The following is a 15,416-nucleotide window of genomic DNA, read 5'->3' as shown; positions in this document are numbered from 1 at the left end:
AACTTGATAACTGGAAAGAGAAAGGTAGTCCTTACCCTCTGTCTGAAGTCTGAAAGCATTGGTCATAACTTTCTCCTGGAGGAGGAGTCCCAGCGCGGCTTGACATAAAACCTCTTTGGCCGTGGCACTCGGAGGGGGGAGCAAGTCATGGGAGTGTTGTGGGATAAAGTCTGTATGCACGTTGCCAGCTTCGAACTCGGGGTGTCTGGAAAGACTCAGTAAGAAGTCGATGTTGGTGTTCAATCCTGTGATCTAGGGAAAAGCACACAAGCTTTCAATGAGGTTCAAAGCCCAAATGTTTTTAAGGGCCTGGACAAAGCAGTGCCTGGGAAAATCACAGATGTGGAAAACTAGCCACAACCAATGTGTTCAACCAGCATTTATCAAACGTCTACCACATGCCGGGCACTGTGCCAGGCACTGGGGATACAGAGACAAAAACCAACCAGTCCCTGCCCTCAAGGAGCTTACAGTCTCTCAAGGGAGACAACAGGTACCCATATAAGTGTTCCTGGACCTGTGACATTACTGGTTTACAGAACTCCTCGTGAGGACACTCCCTTTGCCAGTGCAGGTTGGCACCTGCCCTGTGAATGAAGAGAGCTGTCCTGGACATCTTGGTCCCTTGGGTCACAAGGGTCATACAGCCCACACAGATCAGAAGGAAGCCTTGAACCTGAATCTCTCTCGCTTTGCGGCCAGATCTCTAACCATGACTAAACTGTTCCCAAGTATACACAGACTAACACAAAGTAGATAAGTACAAGGTGGCTGGCAGAGAGGGAAGGAGGTTACTAGTAAGTGGCAGCAGGAAACCCTTGGGGTAGAAGGTGGGGCTTGAGCATGTCCTGAAGGAAATGATGGAGTCTATGAGATAGAAATGAATAAAGGATCGAGAAAGCATTTTAAAAAAATGCATCTGCTATGTGCACAGCACTGTGCTAAATGCTGGAGAAACAAATGGAAAAGACAGTCCCCACTGTCAGGGAGCTCACATGGAAATGGGGGAAACAATCCATAGAGATGCCAGTGGCCGGCCAGATGGAAAGGACCTGGGGTCCTTTGGTGAAGGTAATCCATCTTCTTTCATGTTATTTCTACTGATAAAACCCATATCCATCCCTGATGGTGAGCCCTTGGACAATGCCAACGACTTTGGTGGGATGGTCGTCCTCTTCTGGGTCCTTGGCAGCTGTGGCTGCAGGACAGGTGGCTTTGGGGCAGAGCTGCCACACTTGGGGCTCTCAGGCCTAGGCGCCCATTAGGGCAAGGTAGTCGACAGTGCTTCCATCTCTTTGTTCAATCTTCTTCTCCCCAACATAGATTTTTGAAATGCCATTTCTTTTATCTCTAGGGTTCAAAATCAGTTTTTCCTAATTCTGGGCATGAGCAGATTGTACTGCTCTTGTCTTCATTACCTGCTCTTGCTTCTAATGTCTATGTTACAACATTTTTTAAAATCTGAGTTCATGAGTTTTTTGCTTTGCTTCTTGAAGCATGGTTTTATCCCAAGCTCAGTGACTCGCCCATAATGTCACCCCAATATGTCAGTGACAGATGGCCTTGGAGGCCCTTTCCAGCAACAGATCCATGATACCATGACACAGATCCCAAGGGGGGGGGAGGTGGCGGCTGGACATTCGGGCTAGAGTTCTAATTGCCAGGGCAAATCAAACCAACACCAGTCATATGGTGTTTTTCCAGTTAGCAGTCTAAAAAGAAACCCTTTCAGGAAGCCAACTCCTTTGGATGCAGTCAGGTAACACACTAGAGAAATGCAAACAACCTTCCAAAATCAACAACATCAACTGTTATCCAAGACATACTATTTTTTCTTCTGGGGAAAAATGCCTCCCCCTCCCAGTTTAACTTTGAAAACCTATATCTTGGGATTTCATAAGGCATCTTATTAAATGAGGCAATCAGCATACAATTCCTACCCTAAGTGAGATCCTTATTTCTAGAACTTTTCTCTTCTAATTGAAATCTGGAAATTCTGAGACTTCATTTTGCCGTGCAGAAATACCCTGTCTATGACTCATGACACATACGAGGCTGTGGGCACAGCTTAGACCATGAACTAAGTGAACAGGGAGAAAAGTCCCATGCCATTATCTTGTAAGCCACTACAAAAACCTCAGAGCTGGTTAAATTGAGCTTCCTGATCACTCACATTGTACTGGTGAAGGCTGTACTGAAGCTTCTTCAATGCTGCTTGGCGGTCGGCAGCCCAGACAACAAGTTTTGCAATCATGGGGTCATAGTGCACTGAAACTTCATCACCTGAAATAAACAAGGCAAGTTTTTGAAGTAAAGCTTCAGCTGAGCGTACATGGAGACACAAACTTCAGAAACAGGTCATCTGCCCAAGAAAGTCCAGCATCCCCAAGATTAATGGCTGAAACATTTGTTTACAGAAGGTGTCTTGCTGTTTGCTGAATTACAAATGCATTGTCCTTCCTTTGTACAAACTAGCTTGCACATCATTATCTGGCTAATGGACCAATTATCTAGCTAATGGACAGTATCTGGCTAAATAGACAGGACAGTTATGGTGTCAAGCAGGATTGCTTTACACAGATTCAACTTAAACACCTCACAGATGCCAGGCACTAGAGATGCAAACCCTAAACCCCACAGTCCCTGCACTCACAGGGTGTGCATTCTCATCAAGAGATTATCAGCAGGGTACTCTTTTTTTTCTTTCTTTTTTTTTTTTTTTTTGCATTTTGGTGAGGCAATTGGGGTTAAGTGACTTGCCCAAGGTCAAACAGCTACTGTCAAGTGTCTGAGGCTGGATTTGAAGCCAGGTCCTCCTGACTCCAAGGCTGGAGCTCTATCACTGCACCACTTAGCTGCCCCCTCAGCAAGGTACTCTTTTTTTTTTTTAATAAATTTATTTATTTTTAGTTTTCAACATTTACTTCCACAAGATTTTGAATTCCAAATTTTCACCCCTTCTCGCCCCTCCCCCACCCCAAGATGGCATGCATTCTGAATACCCCTTCCCCTAGTCTGCCTTCCCTTCTATCTCTCCCCCCCTTCTCTTATCCCCTTCCCCTTCAATTTTCCTGTAGGGAAGGATAAATTTCTGTACCCCATTTCCTGTATTTCTTATTTCCCAGTTGCATGTGAAAACATTTTTTTTAAACATGTGTTTTTAAAACTTTGGGTTCCAAATTTTCTCCCTTCCTCCCTCCCCACCCACCTTCATTGAAAAGGCAAGTAACTCAATATAGGTTATATATGTGCAGTTATGCAGAACACTTCCATAGTAGACATGCTGTGAAAAACTAACTCTATTCCCCTTAATTCTATCCTGCCCCCACACATTTATTCTATTCTTTCTTTTGACCCTGTCCCTCCTCAGAAGTATTTGTTTCTCATTACCCCCTTTCCCAATCTGGCCTCCTCTCTATCATCCCTCTACTCTCTTGTCCCCTTCCCCCCTGTTTTCCTGTAGGGTAAGACAGATTTCCATACACAATTGAGTGTGTATATTACTCCCTCCTTAAGTCAAATCCTATGAGAATACGATTCACTCATTCCCTCTCACCTTCCCCTGTTTCCCCTCTACTGTAAGAGCCTTTTCTTTTCTTTTTCTGTAAGATAATTTACCCCATTCTACCTCTCCCTTTCTCCTTCTCCTAGTATAATCCTCTTTCATCCCTTAATTTTATTCTCCAGATCAACTCACCCTGTGCCCTCTATTTATCTATCCATCTATCTATATATCTATATCTATCTATCTATATCTATATATATGTACATATAATTTTTTCCCCTCCAACTACCCTAATACTGACAAAGGTCTCATGAGTTACAAATATCATCTTTCCATGCAGGAATGTAAACAGTTCAACCTTAATAAGTCTCTTATGATTTCTCTTTCCTGTTTACCTTTTCATGTTCCACTTGAGTCTTGTATTTGAAAGTCAAATTTTCTATTCAGCTCTGGTCTTTTCATTAAGAATGTTTGAAAGTCCTCTATTTCACTGAATGACCATTTTTTCCCCCTGAAGAATTATACTCAGTTTTGCTGGGTAGGTGATTCTTGGTTGTGATCCTATTTCCTTTGCCCTCTAGAATATTATATTCCATGCCCTGCAGGTCCCTTAATGCAGAAGCTGCCAAATCTTGTGTTATCCTGATTGTGTTTCCACAATACTTGAATTGTTTCTTGCTGGCTGCTTATAATATTTTCTCCTTGACCTGGGAACTCTGGAATTTGGCTACAATATTCCTAGGAGTTTTCCTTTGGGGATCTCTTTCAGGAGATCGGTGGATTATTTCAATTTCTATTTTGCCCTCTGGTTCTAAAATATCAGGGCAGTTTTCTTTGAAAAATTCTTGAAAGATGATGTCTAGGCTCTTTTTTTGATCATGGTTTTCAGATAGTCCAATAATTTTTAAATTCTCTCTCCTGGATCGATTTTCCAGGTCAGTTATTTTTCCAATGAGATATTTCACATTGTTTTCTAATTTTTCATTCTTTTTGATTTGTTTTTACAGTGTCTTGATTTCTCATAAAGTCACTAGCTTCCAATTGCTCTATTCTAATTTTTAAGGAAGTATTTTCTTCAGTAATCTTTTGGACTTCCTTTTCCATTTGGCCAATTTTGCTTTTTAGGGCATTCTTCTCCTCATTGGCTTTTTGGACCTCTTTTGCCGTTTGGGTTAGGCTATTTTTTAAGGTGTTATTTTCTTCAGTATTTTTTTGAGTCTCCTTTAGCAAGCTATTGACTTGTTTTTCATGATTTTCTTGTATCACTCTCAGTTTTTCCTCTACTTCTCTTACTTGCTTCTCAAAATCCCTTTTGAGCTCTTCCAAGGCCTGGGATTGATTCACATATTTTTCTTGGAGGCTTTGGATGTAGGAGTTTTGACTTTGTTATCTTCTTCTGGTTGTATGTTTTGATATTCTTTGTCACCAAAGTAAGATAACATTGTCTGACTCTTTTTGCGCTGCTTACTCATGATCCCGGCCAATTACTTGAGTTTTTAACTCTTTGTTAAGGTAAGAGTCTGCTTCCAGTGTGGAGAATGTACTGTCCCACGCTTCTGGAGTTTATACAGCTGTTTTCAGAGATACTTCGGGGGACCTGTAAATTTTCAGTTCTTCCAAGGTGGTATGATAAGGGACGAGGTGTTTTTTCTCTACCACCACAACAAGCTCCACCCCACCAGTGTTCCTCCTCGCCCCAGGACCACCCCTCAGAACTGTGACCCGGATCCAAGCACGGGCAAAGCAAGAGATTCCTGCCTCAGCACTGGCAAAGAGATCACTGCAATCTCCCTCTGATCAGCCATTTGATTCCCCCTCAGTCTGTGGGCCGGAAGCTCAGGAGGCAGCCACTGCCCCGGGGAGGGGCGACTGAGATCTAGCTTCTACCTCTCACTGCCATCACAGACTTTTCCCACTGACCTTCTAAGTTGTCTTTGGCTTTTGTGGGTTGAGAAGTCTGGAAACCGCCACAGCTGCCTGTGATTCAATCCTCTGAGGCCTGCTCCAGGGTCGCTGTGGCCTGTGCGCCCACGCCACATTGCGCCCCTCTCTTCCCCAGGAGCGATATACCTTTCAGATCAACCATCCAGGTTGTCTTGGGCTGGAAATTTGTTTCATCATCTTTTTGTGGGTTCTGCTGCTTTAGAATTTGTTTAGAGCCATTTTTTTTATAGGTATTTGGAGGGGTTTGGGGGAGAGCTCAAGCAAGTCACTGTTTTCACTCCACCATCTTGGCTCCGCCCCCCAGCAGGGTACTCTTGACCGGGGCTTCTTAAACTTTTTCCACTCGCGACCCATTTAGCGCTTCTTAAACTACAAACTCCAACGTCAAGGTGTACAGGAGGAGGACTTCTTTTTCTGGAAGGAGTGTGCACAGGGAAAGGATTTCTAGGATTCAGAGGAAATTCTTGAGAACTGAGATCTGTTCAGGATGTTAATGGGATAAGCTAAAGGGAAACAGAGAACAAGTTTTTCTTTGTCAGCCACGATACTTCAATGCTTCATTGGAATCATGATCTCACAAGGAGAGTGGAGAGTGATCCCTGCTAGCCTGCATGGCCATTCATCCATTCCTTCTCAGTCTCTCTAATCTTTGTCCATGTCTTTTCATAAATCCACCACAGAAGACCCCTTGATGTGCTGGAGCCTTTCCTCCCACTGTCTGTCTGTTTCTGTGGAATCTTTTGGGTTTATACTTTAATTATATACATGGTAGCCTCAGTGACAATGATGAACACTTTGGGGTGCTATGAGTTTTGTTCAATTCTCATGTTTTGTAGTCAACTGGTTGTTTAAATGGGTTGGGTTCAAGCTGCTGTAATTATAAGATATATATATATAATGTAATATATATAATATAATATATATTACATATAATATAATATATATTATATATATAATATAATAAGTATCCTTTCATATTGTTGTTTCTTCTTTTAATTTTTAATGATACTAAGTTATTTATAGCACCAGTTTCTAAAAATGCAGTATTTAGCAGTTTTTTGGACTTTATTTTCTTTTTGATATCTTTGGTTTTCATATCACATTTGTTTCCAAATATATCCCTCTCCCTTCTCCTCCTCAGAGAGCATTCCTTGTCCTATCCTTTTCTCATTAAAAAAATAATACATTTAATTGATTAATCTTTTTTACATCACTAAAATTTCCCCTTCCCCTCCAAGAGAACCACTCCATATGACAAATATTTTTAAATAAAAAAGAAAAGAAAAATCAACAAAACTGATGAATACACTGAAAATTCTGAAAATGTATATAATGCACTATAGTTGTGGCCCTCCCACCTCTGCAAAGGGGTGTGGTGGTGGGGGTCTTCTTGTGTCTCTTCTTTGGAACCATGCTTCTTTGTGATTTTTGCAACATTCACTTTTGCTTTTTTGGAGGGTTATCCTTCCCATTCACATTGTTGTAGTCATTGTGTATCCTGGTTTCTTGGCTCTGCTTACTTCATTTTGTATCAGTTCATACAGATCTTTCCATGCTTTTCTGTATTCATCACAGTCATCATTTCTTATGGAACAGTAATACTTCACTACATTCATGTACCACAATTTATCTAAACATTCCCCAGTCCATGGACATCTGCTTTGTTTCTGATGCTTTGCCATCACAAAATTGCGGCTATAAATATTTTGGTGTTCATGGGGACTTTCTTCTTATCAGTGACCTTCTTGGGGTATAAGTCCAAAAGTAGTAGAATCTTTGGGTCAAAGGGCATGGACATTTAATTTACTTCATTTGCATGATTCCAAATTGTTTCCCAAAATGGTTGTACTGATTCACAGCTTCACCAGCTATGGTTAGTGAAGGCAACTAGAGTGATTATCTTCCCACAGTCCCTCCACTATTGACTGCTTTCATCTTTTGTCATCTTTGCCAATTTGCAGGCTGTAAAGTCAAACTTCAGGGCTGTTTCAACCTTCAAATCTCTTATTATTGTTATATCTCTTATTATTATTATATATTGATTTGGAGCATTCCTTCTTATGCTTGTTAATAGTTGGCAATTCTTTTGAGATATGCTTGTTCAAATCCTTTGACCACTTATCTACTGGGGAAATTGCTTTTATCCTTTCTTCTAATTTGTTATGGATGGCCTTCTGGTTGGTCTCCCAGCCTTAAATCTCTCCCTACTCCTATCCACCCTCACTTTTCCTTAAGTCCAGGTATAACCCTACTGCCCCCTGCCCCCACCCCATCTCTCCAACTCAATAAGCTTCAGTGGCTCCATATTAGTTCCTGGATGAAATACAAAATCTTCTGTCTGACATTTCCTTTACTGTCTGGCCCTTTCCTCTCTTTCCAATCTTCTTACACTTTACTCCCCTTTACATATGTGATAATCCAGCAACACCCAGCAATTCCCTCTCCTGACTCCATGTTTTCACTGACTGTACCTCATGCCTGGGATGCTCTCTGCTCTTGCCTCTAGCTTCCGGCTTCCCTGGCTTACTCTGACTTGGCTCAGGTCCCACTTTCTGCAGAAGGCCTTCCTCAGTCTACACTTTTCCCCATAGGTGCCTTCCCTCTGACATTACTTTTGATCTACTCAGTCTATTGTCTGTATGCGATTGCATGTCTATTGGCTCCCCCATCAGAATGTAAGATCTTGAAGGAAGGAACCGTGTTTTTGTCTTTCTTTGTACTTCTAACGCTTAGCACAGTACCTGACACATAGTGAGCGTGTAGATGCTTGAGTGACTGACCAGTGGATGCCTCGACTACACAGAGACAGAAGATTCTGAAATGACTCCCACATTGGTACGTTCATTTTCTGACTATTAAGGTCTAACCAATTCTAATTTTTATGATATTCTTCAGTACTCACTAGAGCCAACCTCTTTTGATTCTTCTCTTAAAAACAGTATTCATGATACAGATGTGAGGTTTGTGAAGAGTCTACATGTCTATGGCTCATTTCATCCTAAACCACATTTTCCAATGCTTGGCCTTGTCTTCCTCTTTGTCACAGGAAACCACTAGATATGCAGGTAGGACTTGCCCCCTCAGTGTCATTGCTGATTCTTGCTTTCACCTCACATATTCAATTGCTGCCAAGTCCCGTACTTGTCTCTACCTTCACAACATCTCTTGGGTGCATCCCTTCCTTCTACTCGCACAGCCAACACCTGAGTACAGACCTCATCACCTCTCTCACCTGCACTCTCATGGCAACCTTCCAGCTGGTGTCCGCCTCAAGTCTCTCCCCACTCGGATCCAGACGCCATGGAGCTGCCAAAGTGGTGTCCCTAAATTTCAGGTGTGACCTAGTCTCCTTCTACTCTAGAGTGGCTCCCTGTTAACTCCAGGACCAGATGTAAAATCACCTGCTTGGCATTTAAAGCCCTCCATTACGTGGCTTCTTCTTCCTGCCTTTCCGGACTTCTTACTTTTCACTGCTGTTCACAGACTAGATCCAGCAGCGGCCACCTTCCTGCTGTTCCTCCACCTCCCCACTCGGCCGTCACGCCATCCCATGCCTGGAATGCTCTGCATCGTCCCCTCTGTCTCCTGACTTCCCTGAAGACTCGCCTCCAATCCTTCCTTCGGCAGGAGGCCTCGCTTTTGTTGTTCCTCCCACTGCTAGGACCTGCCCTCTGGGGTTTCCTTTCATTTATACTGCACATACAATATAGGTACAGTTATTTGCAGGTTGACTCCCCCAAGGGAATGTGGGTTCCTCACAGTCAGAGAGAGTATTTTTGCCTTTCTTTGTAGCCCCTGGGCTTAACACAAGGCCTGGTCCATAGGGGATGCTTGTTAATTGATTGTCTGACTCTGCTGAGTTCACCATGTAATTTTTCTACTTTTTCACTTTCTGCAACAGATGTGACAAGTAAGTGGCAGTTGTTTTCATGGCAGCTTGTTGTGAGCATAGCAACGTGATGTGATCAAGTGTTCAGTGAAACTGGATTTCTCAATTCCGTGGGGCACACAAGTAGACCCATTTCTCCAGCTCCTTTATCTGCCTCTTAGAAGAGAGGCCAGGCCTTGTCTTATGGTTGCCACGACTGCTACTACTTTATCTTCTAGCTTCACTTAGAGTGAGGGGTCTTTACTTGGGGTCTGTGAACTTGGGTTTTTAAAATATATATTCTGATAACTGTACTTCAATATATAGATAGTTCTCATTTTACATAAATTTGCATGACTCAAATTCAACTTGAAGTAAAGAATTCTGAGAGAAATCTGTATTATAAAACCACCTATATTAACTTTACTGTTCAGTACTGTGCTCTCTCTCTCTCTCTCCACTCCGGCCTTCTGGCTCCAGGCTCCATGGCTTCCTGCCCCACCCCGCCCCTAAAAAAACCCTTCAAGTGAAAATAGAAGAATGAATGCATGGAGAGACTGTGGGATCAAGGCCTTATCATGAGACTCCCTGAGACCTTTGCCTGGATCTGCCCACCCACCTGCGTGTCCAGCCCCCATGTACCTGTCTTCCCTCTGTCCATGCTTAGCTACCGCATTGCCTATTCCTGGCTTCCACATGTCACCTGTCCTCTCCTGCCTGTGTCTGTGTCTGGCCCCATGTATTTGCCCCCTGTGTGTTTTTCCTCTCAATTCTAGCCGGGCCTCCATGTGACTGCCCCAGCCCCTGTGTGTTGCTCTTCCTGCTCTCACTCCTCTGTCCCCGGCCCCCACCCCCATGTGTCCTTGAATAGTGCGTCATCCCCCTCCCTTCATGGGCACGCAGCCCCCTCCCTGCCTCCCTCCCTTCCTTCCATGGGCAAATCTGCATTATGTAAAAATAGCTTTAGTAGAATGGTCCACTTACATAAAGCTAGAACTGTTTGTAACTGGTGTCCTTTGTAATCTTTTGTATTTTATTTTATGCATTTAAAAGTATTATTCTGAGAAAGGGTCCACAGGCTTCACCAGATTGCCAAAGGAAGTTCACAACACAGAAGAGGTTAAGAGCCCCTCACTTAGAGTAAGAATGTCAACATGGATGGGAATCAGTTCCTTCAAGAGTGTATATACTAACTGGTAGTCTGACAAAAAGCTCCCATTTGAAGTACTGGTCATTAAATTAATGTTTGCAGATGGTATAACAACAGGGTGACTCCTGGACTTTCTTCCCAACACTGTATTCTAAAAAACGATCTCACTCTAATTTAGGCATTAGCAACAAAAGCATGCACGCCTCCTGTTCTCCTCTGAGGATCACTACTATGGGCAGCCTGAGGGCTGCTTTTGTATCCATGAAACATTACTGGTAATCTCAAGGGCCAACTAGTGATCCTCTTCTTTCTAGTGCCCACAAACTGTTTGCTTTGGCAGCCAAGACACTCTCTGTCAGCCCTCTTTACCTGCTCCCCTGCACCTCCTCAGGCTGGTGGCTGGTGCACAATCCAGCAGCCCACACACGAATAGAAGAGCAATATGAACCACGGCACATTGGTTTCTGAAGTTGCTGCCTACCTTGTGTCTGACCAGCTCCTCGGGGGGCACATTTTTTTAAAGTCACGATCTGTTCAATAGTGAATTAATAACATACATTTGCCTCACTCATTTCCGAGGTCCAACACTGACTCCACAGAACATCAGAATCACCGTCCCTCTGCTCCATAAACCCCCTTCCTGAGTCCCCGCACACACTCAGCCTGCCTCCACAACACCAAAGGTGTCTCCTGCCAGAAACGGCTCCTCCCAACACCATGAATAAAGCACGGACACCATGAGGGTGGCAGCACAGAGCCAACTGAACAAGAAGAGCTGAACCTCCCGTGACTGCTCAGTGAGAGCCCTCAGAAAGCTGTGATCAGTGTGAATACAGCTTGTTCACATCAGCATTCCAGGCCCTTCACATCCAGGCTCCGACCCGCCTGTCCAGTCCTACTTCCAAACCCTCACTTGTGCAGCTCACCTGGCTTCCTCATTGTCCCCCCAACATGCCACGTGGTCCCTCATGGTCAGTGCTCACATCGGAAGGGACATGAGAAGTCCTCCAGTCCAGCCCACAGCTGCAAGGCACCTCCTCTACAACACCATGTCCTCGAGAAGTGGCTATCTAGGCTCTGCTTGAAGACCACTGTGGACGGGACCCTGCCCTCCACGTAGCCCATGCCACTCCTGGCGTCCAGAAATGTGACTGATGCATCCTCATGACTGGTGCTGTTTCCTGACATCCAGCCACTTTGCCACTTCTACCCATCTCCTGATTCTGCCCTCCTGGGCTGAACAAAACAAGGCTGCTCTCTTCTCTATGTAAGAGCCCCTCAAAGAGCCCCTTGAAGATGATTTTCAGGTCTACCTGAATCTTCTCTTCTCAGACTAAGCATGTGTGGTGCCTCACCTAAGAGGACTCTAGGCCTTCACCATGCTGGCCGCCTTCCTCTGGATGCCCTCCGGCTTGTCAGTGTCCTTCTCAAACTGGACTGCCCAAAACTGATGCTCCAGATGAGGTCCAGCAAGGGCAGAACACAAAGGGACCCTCACCAACCTCTTCCTGGAAGTCACACCTCTTCCCGTGCCATGACAGTCTCCTACGGAGTCTGTTGTCCCCCCAGATCCCTTAGTCCTCTGGCCTAGAACTTCACCTTTCTTATCTCTGCTTACCTAATCCACCTCTCCTGCAAAAACCAACTCAAATTCACCCCCTCTGTGACTGTGACTGTGACTACTCCCCCATCAGAGTGGCAGTATATCCCCCCTCCAATGAACTCTGAAAACACCATATAATCCATGTCGCAATTGATTAAGTAGTGCCCCGGGAAGTCTCTTCTATTATCTTGAACTGTTATTTAATTCTTTAATTGCTATTTAATATAGTTTCAGTTCTTATCTACACAAAGACACCAGCTCCTTGACAGTAGACCCTGTTCTCAACCAGACTTGTGAGTATTCTCCAATATGTTGTGCACAGGACATGCAGGCAATCAGCAAGCTCTGCTGATGGGAAGAAACCATGCAAGATTTCCAAATGGGAGTGTGGGGTTCACAAATTATTGTGTCTTCTTTAAAATCAGCTGTCACTTTTGAAAGAATGAAAAACAATGGCAAATTCATGAATGCCATTAAAGTGGCTGTAAAAGAAGGGAGAACGTGGCTGGCCAAAGAGCTGAGGAGGAGGCTGTCACCAAGACAAGAATGAGTCCCGCTGCTCGAGCCCCCTGGGGCTCGCCACCTGCTTCCTGGCCACAGTCCCTGGGAGGGAGGTGAGCGCAACAATCACTGTCCTCATTTACAGGCAGACTGAAAGTAACAAGGGCCAGACACTCATCCCCACTTACCTTGCCTGACTCCAGTTTCAATCCTAACACTAGGCCCTGGGAGTGGTGTAGACAAGTGCACGAGGGGTCCTGCCCCAGGCATGAAATTATTCTGAGGGTCTTCTGCATATATTCTCGCTTCAAAGGCATGGCCTTTCAATCTTATTTCTTCCTGACTCAAAGGGAGCTTCTCTCCAGCAGCAATCTAAAAAAAGAAGAATATTTTGTTAGCAAAAACTCATCTTATAATAATAGTTAAGAGCATTAACAAACCTTGGTTCTGGCACTTTCGGGACTGAATATCTAATTTTACTCAAAGTGTAGTTAATGGAAACAACAGTATTTTGATCCACTCACATTTGTATACTTTGAGCCATTTTTGAGATGCCTTCTCTTGGAAATGGTCTATACGTGAATATGCATGGCAAGTAGTTTTGTAGCTTCCTTCCTAAAGCAATTAAATTCTGAGTCCAAATATCAAGGCTGGGCACACTGATGGCACAATGATGATTGCAAATAATCAAGAGGACTTCCAGAGGTAGAGCTAAGATGGTGGAGGATAGGAAGCACTTCAGCCAAGTTCTCCCAACATTCCCCTCCAAACAACTTTTAAAACAACACCTCAGATATGATTCTGGAGCAACAGAGCCAACAAAGGATAGGGTGAGACATTCTTTGAGCCCAAGACAACGTCGGAGGTCAGGAAGAAAGCTCTGTGACATGAGGGTGGAGGCTGGCTTACAGTCCACGGGGAACAACACCAAGGGTGGGACTGGTGGTGGCAACATAAGCAGCAGCACCTTTGGGAGCTCTCAAGCCAGAGATGGTAAGGGGATTGGGCAACTGGTTAGAAAGAGGCTACGAGGGACTCCTGGGCTAGCCACTAGGTGCAGGACATGATGAGTCTGGCAACCCCATCGCCCATGCTCACTCCTGGATCACAGTTCCTAGGCAGAGAAGAACACTTGCTGTCCTAAGGTTGCAGGGACCCTGAAAAGCAGAATCAATGGAAATCCCAAGAGATCAGGGCCCTTCCTGAGTAAAGACCAGAGAACAAACCAGGAGAGCAGTGACCACACCTCTCCCTGGATCACACCATCTTGGAAGCATCAAAAACTTCCCAACTCTGAAAACTAGCTCTGAAATCAGCAGTGAGGAAAAAGTCTGAAGCTTAGAACACTGCCCCTCCTCCCCATACCAAAAGCAAAGCTCAACTTTAACATAAAGGCCAAAGGCTGGGAAAATAAGCAAACAACAAAAAAAGAACTTGACTATAAAAAGTTCAAGACATAAAATCAGAAGAAGATAATGATGTCAAAACAGCAGCAAGCAAAGCCACTAAGAAAAAAAAAAGTGAATTGGACACAACCTCAATAAGAATTTCTGGAAGAGCTTTAAAAAATGATTTTCATAATCAAATAAGAATGGGAGAGGAAAAACTGGGAATAGAAATGAGAGAAATGCAAGATAATTATGAAAAGACAATTAACAGCTTGGTAAAAGAGTCACAAAAGTACTGAAGAAAATAACACCTCAAGCCCAGAATTGGTCAAATGGGAAAAGAGGTACAAAAGCTTGCTAAAGAAAACTATTCCTTTAAAATTAGAATTGGGCAAGCAGAAGCTAATGACTCCATGAGGCATCAAGAAAGGCTATAAATCAAAGCCAAAAGAATGAAAAAAAATAAGAAAATGTGAAATATCTCATTGGAAAAACAAATGACCTGGAAAATGTGATAATTTAAGAATTATTGGACTACTTGAAAGCCATGAGCAAAGAAAGAGCCTAAACATCATATTTCAAGAAATTGTCAAGGAAAACTGGCATGATATTTTAGAATCAGAGGATAAAGTAGAAATTGAAAGAATCCACTGATCAATAACTGAAAGAGAAACCAAAATGAAAACTTCCAGGAACATTATAGCTGAATTCCAGAGCTCCCAGGTCAAAGAGTAAATACTCCAAGCAGACAGAAAGAAACCATTCACATACCGTGGAGCTATAGTTAGGATCACAGAAGATTTATCATCTGCCACATTAAAGAAAGTGCAGCATTGAAATGATATTCTGGAAGTCAAAGATGCAAAGATTACAACCAAGAATAATATACCCAGCAAATCAGAGTATAATCCTTCGGGGGAAAATGGATATTTAATGAAATAGAGGACTTTCAAATATTCCTGGTGAAAAGACCCGAGCTGAATAGAAAAGCAGACTTTCAAATACAAAACTCCAGAGAAGCATAAAAAGGTAAACATGAAAGAGAATTCATAAGGGACTCTCTAAGGTTAAATTGTTTATATTCCTGAATAGGAAGATGATACATGTAACGCCTAAGAACTATCATTATGAGGGCAGTCAGAAGGACTCCACGCAGACAGAGGGCACTAGAGTGATTTGATTATGTTGGAATGATCAAAAAAATGGATAGGTGAGAAAGAGGGATGCATTGGGAAAAGGGGAAAAGGAGAGGAAGAATGGAGGAAATTATCTCATATAAAAGAGGTGTGCAACTTAGAGCTTTTACAGGGAAGGGGGAAATGGTGGGCGGTTGGATGCACCATATTTGAACCTCACTCTCATCTGAACTGATTCAAAGAGAACAAGATGTGTATATATATATATATATATATATATATATATATATATATATATATATATGTATATACACACACACA

At 43.3% G+C, this 15,416-nt stretch overlaps 1 protein-coding gene across 2 annotated transcripts in view; it reads right to left on the bottom strand.

Annotated features, from left to right (window-relative positions):
- The window catches only part of MCCC1 (methylcrotonoyl-CoA carboxylase 1), a 60,951-nt gene that overhangs the window by 16,448 nt on the left and 29,087 nt on the right, over positions 1-15,416 (bottom strand). For both annotated transcript variants that reach the window (XM_027876161.1, XM_027876162.1), the window contains exons 11-13: positions 12,760-12,943; positions 2,174-2,283; positions 36-252 (exon numbers count right to left, since the gene is read on the bottom strand). In XM_027876161.1, the coding sequence (XP_027731962.1) occupies positions 36-252; positions 2,174-2,283; positions 12,760-12,943 (511 nt within the window). The remainder of the gene's footprint in view (positions 1-35; positions 253-2,173; positions 2,284-12,759; positions 12,944-15,416) is intronic.

Source organism: Vombatus ursinus, unplaced genomic scaffold (assembly GCF_900497805.2).
Source record: "Vombatus ursinus unplaced genomic scaffold, bare-nosed wombat genome assembly UNPS02014810.1, whole genome shotgun sequence".
Lineage (NCBI taxonomy): Eukaryota > Metazoa > Chordata > Mammalia > Diprotodontia > Vombatidae > Vombatus > Vombatus ursinus.
Note: the sequence above shows the minus strand (reverse complement) of the source record. Positions and strands in the feature narration are given on the sequence as shown.